Source organism: Triticum urartu, unplaced genomic scaffold, assembly GCF_003073215.2.
Source record: "Triticum urartu cultivar G1812 unplaced genomic scaffold, Tu2.1 TuUngrouped_contig_6733, whole genome shotgun sequence".
NCBI classification, from domain to species: Eukaryota; Viridiplantae; Streptophyta; class Magnoliopsida; order Poales; family Poaceae; genus Triticum; species Triticum urartu.
In genome coordinates, this window is record NW_024117518.1 from 6,666 (window position 1) to 8,177 (window position 1,512).

General features: G+C 53.3%; 1 protein-coding gene across 1 annotated transcript; it reads left to right on the forward strand.

The window, feature by feature from the left end:
* Positions 1-387: 387 nt before the first annotated feature.
* LOC125531028 (transcription factor WRKY19-like) lies at positions 388-1,509 on the forward strand (the record flags this gene model as incomplete). Its single annotated transcript, XM_048695437.1, has 3 exons — positions 388-810; positions 910-1,041; positions 1,350-1,509. Coding segments are annotated over exons 1-3 (585 nt in total), but the record flags the coding sequence as incomplete, so codon positions are not given.
* Positions 1,510-1,512: the final 3 nt, after the last annotated feature.

Genomic DNA, 1,512 nt, shown 5'->3' on the forward strand with positions numbered 1-1,512 from the left:
CTTTGCAGTGTTAAGCACATGGAGGCCTTCACGCTTCATGCTCATAAGGCCGGCACACCGTATCCCAATTACATTGCATTTCGTCCTGGTGGTCTTGTCCGAAAAAAAAGGCCCACTCAAGCTTGTTGTGTTGCTAAGCATTTTATACTCCAGTTGTTTATACGTATCACTTATGAGTCTGTCTTAAGCTGAAGGTCCTGCATGTAAGATCGTTTTAAAACAGTAGAGATCCGTTAGCTGAAACTTTGCAACCCGACCCGGCATGGGATGGGCCAATCAAATTACAGTCTCTACTAAGCCCACCGGTCAAAAATACTGTTCCAGTTTGTTCACCTTAACCCAGACGCGGTTTGCTGCCCATTATATAAGACCGCCTCCTTTCGCTTCACTCACCATCATTTCTCAACTCTCCGATCACATCTCGATCTTTCCTCTACACAGACACACACACTCGCTGCGCAATTTGTTTCTGTGACAGGGAGCTCTGCAGCGGCAAAAAATTTAGCAGCGCAGAGCGATGGAGAGCGTGGATGAAAATGGAGGAAGCCGCCTTGTGGTGACCGAGCTGGGCTACATCAAGGAGCTGGTGAGGCAGCTGGACGTCAACCTGGGAGGCTGCCCCGACCACTGCAAGCGCCTGGCCGCCCAGATCTTCGCCGTGGCCGAGAGGTCCATCGGCATGATCAGGTCCGGCCACTTCGACTGCCGGAAGCGCTCCGCCGCCGGCCTCGACTCGCCGCCGTTCTCCGCGACGCCCAGCCCCCTGAGCGACGTCTCCGGCGTGCCTTTCCATGCCAACAACAAGAAGAGGTGCATACTTTATTTATGAAACTATTCGAGCTTGGCACGATTAATTAATGGATCTTTTGGTATAGATTTCTAAGGCTTGCTTTGTTCTTGGATTTGCAGGAAGACAATGGAGAAACGGAAGCATCAGGTCAGGGTGAGCTCGGAGGGAGCAGGAGCGGAGATCCCAGTCGACGACGGCCACAGCTGGAGGAAGTACGGCCAGAAGGACATTCTTGGAGCCAAGCACCCAAGGTTGGTACTCTAGTAATTTTCTGTTGGTACATCCGCACATGTTTAAATTACACGAGTGGCAAGTGGCACCACAATCATCCGCTTTCGCTTTCTGTGAGGTCACGGGGATTTTTGCTTTTGGATTTGGGCACTGGTTCTTCTTCGAGGTGTTCTTTTCAGTTGGTGAATGTTGCAGCCTTTCCACTGTTGCCAATTGTTCGGCATCCACTAGTCAGATAGTAGTACACCTGTTGCATCCCACTGAGCCGTCCAGAGGAATTGTTCTGATTTTGTTTGCCGTCCCTGACCTGAGCTTTGCAACGATGCAGGGGGTACTACCGCTGCACGCACCGCAAATCCCAGGGGTGCGCGGCGACCAAGCAGGTGCAGCGCGCCGACGAGGACCCGGCGCTCTTCGACGTGATCTACCACGGCGAGCACACCTGCGTTCACAAGACGGTGGCCGCCGCGGCGGCCATGGTGCAGCCGGCG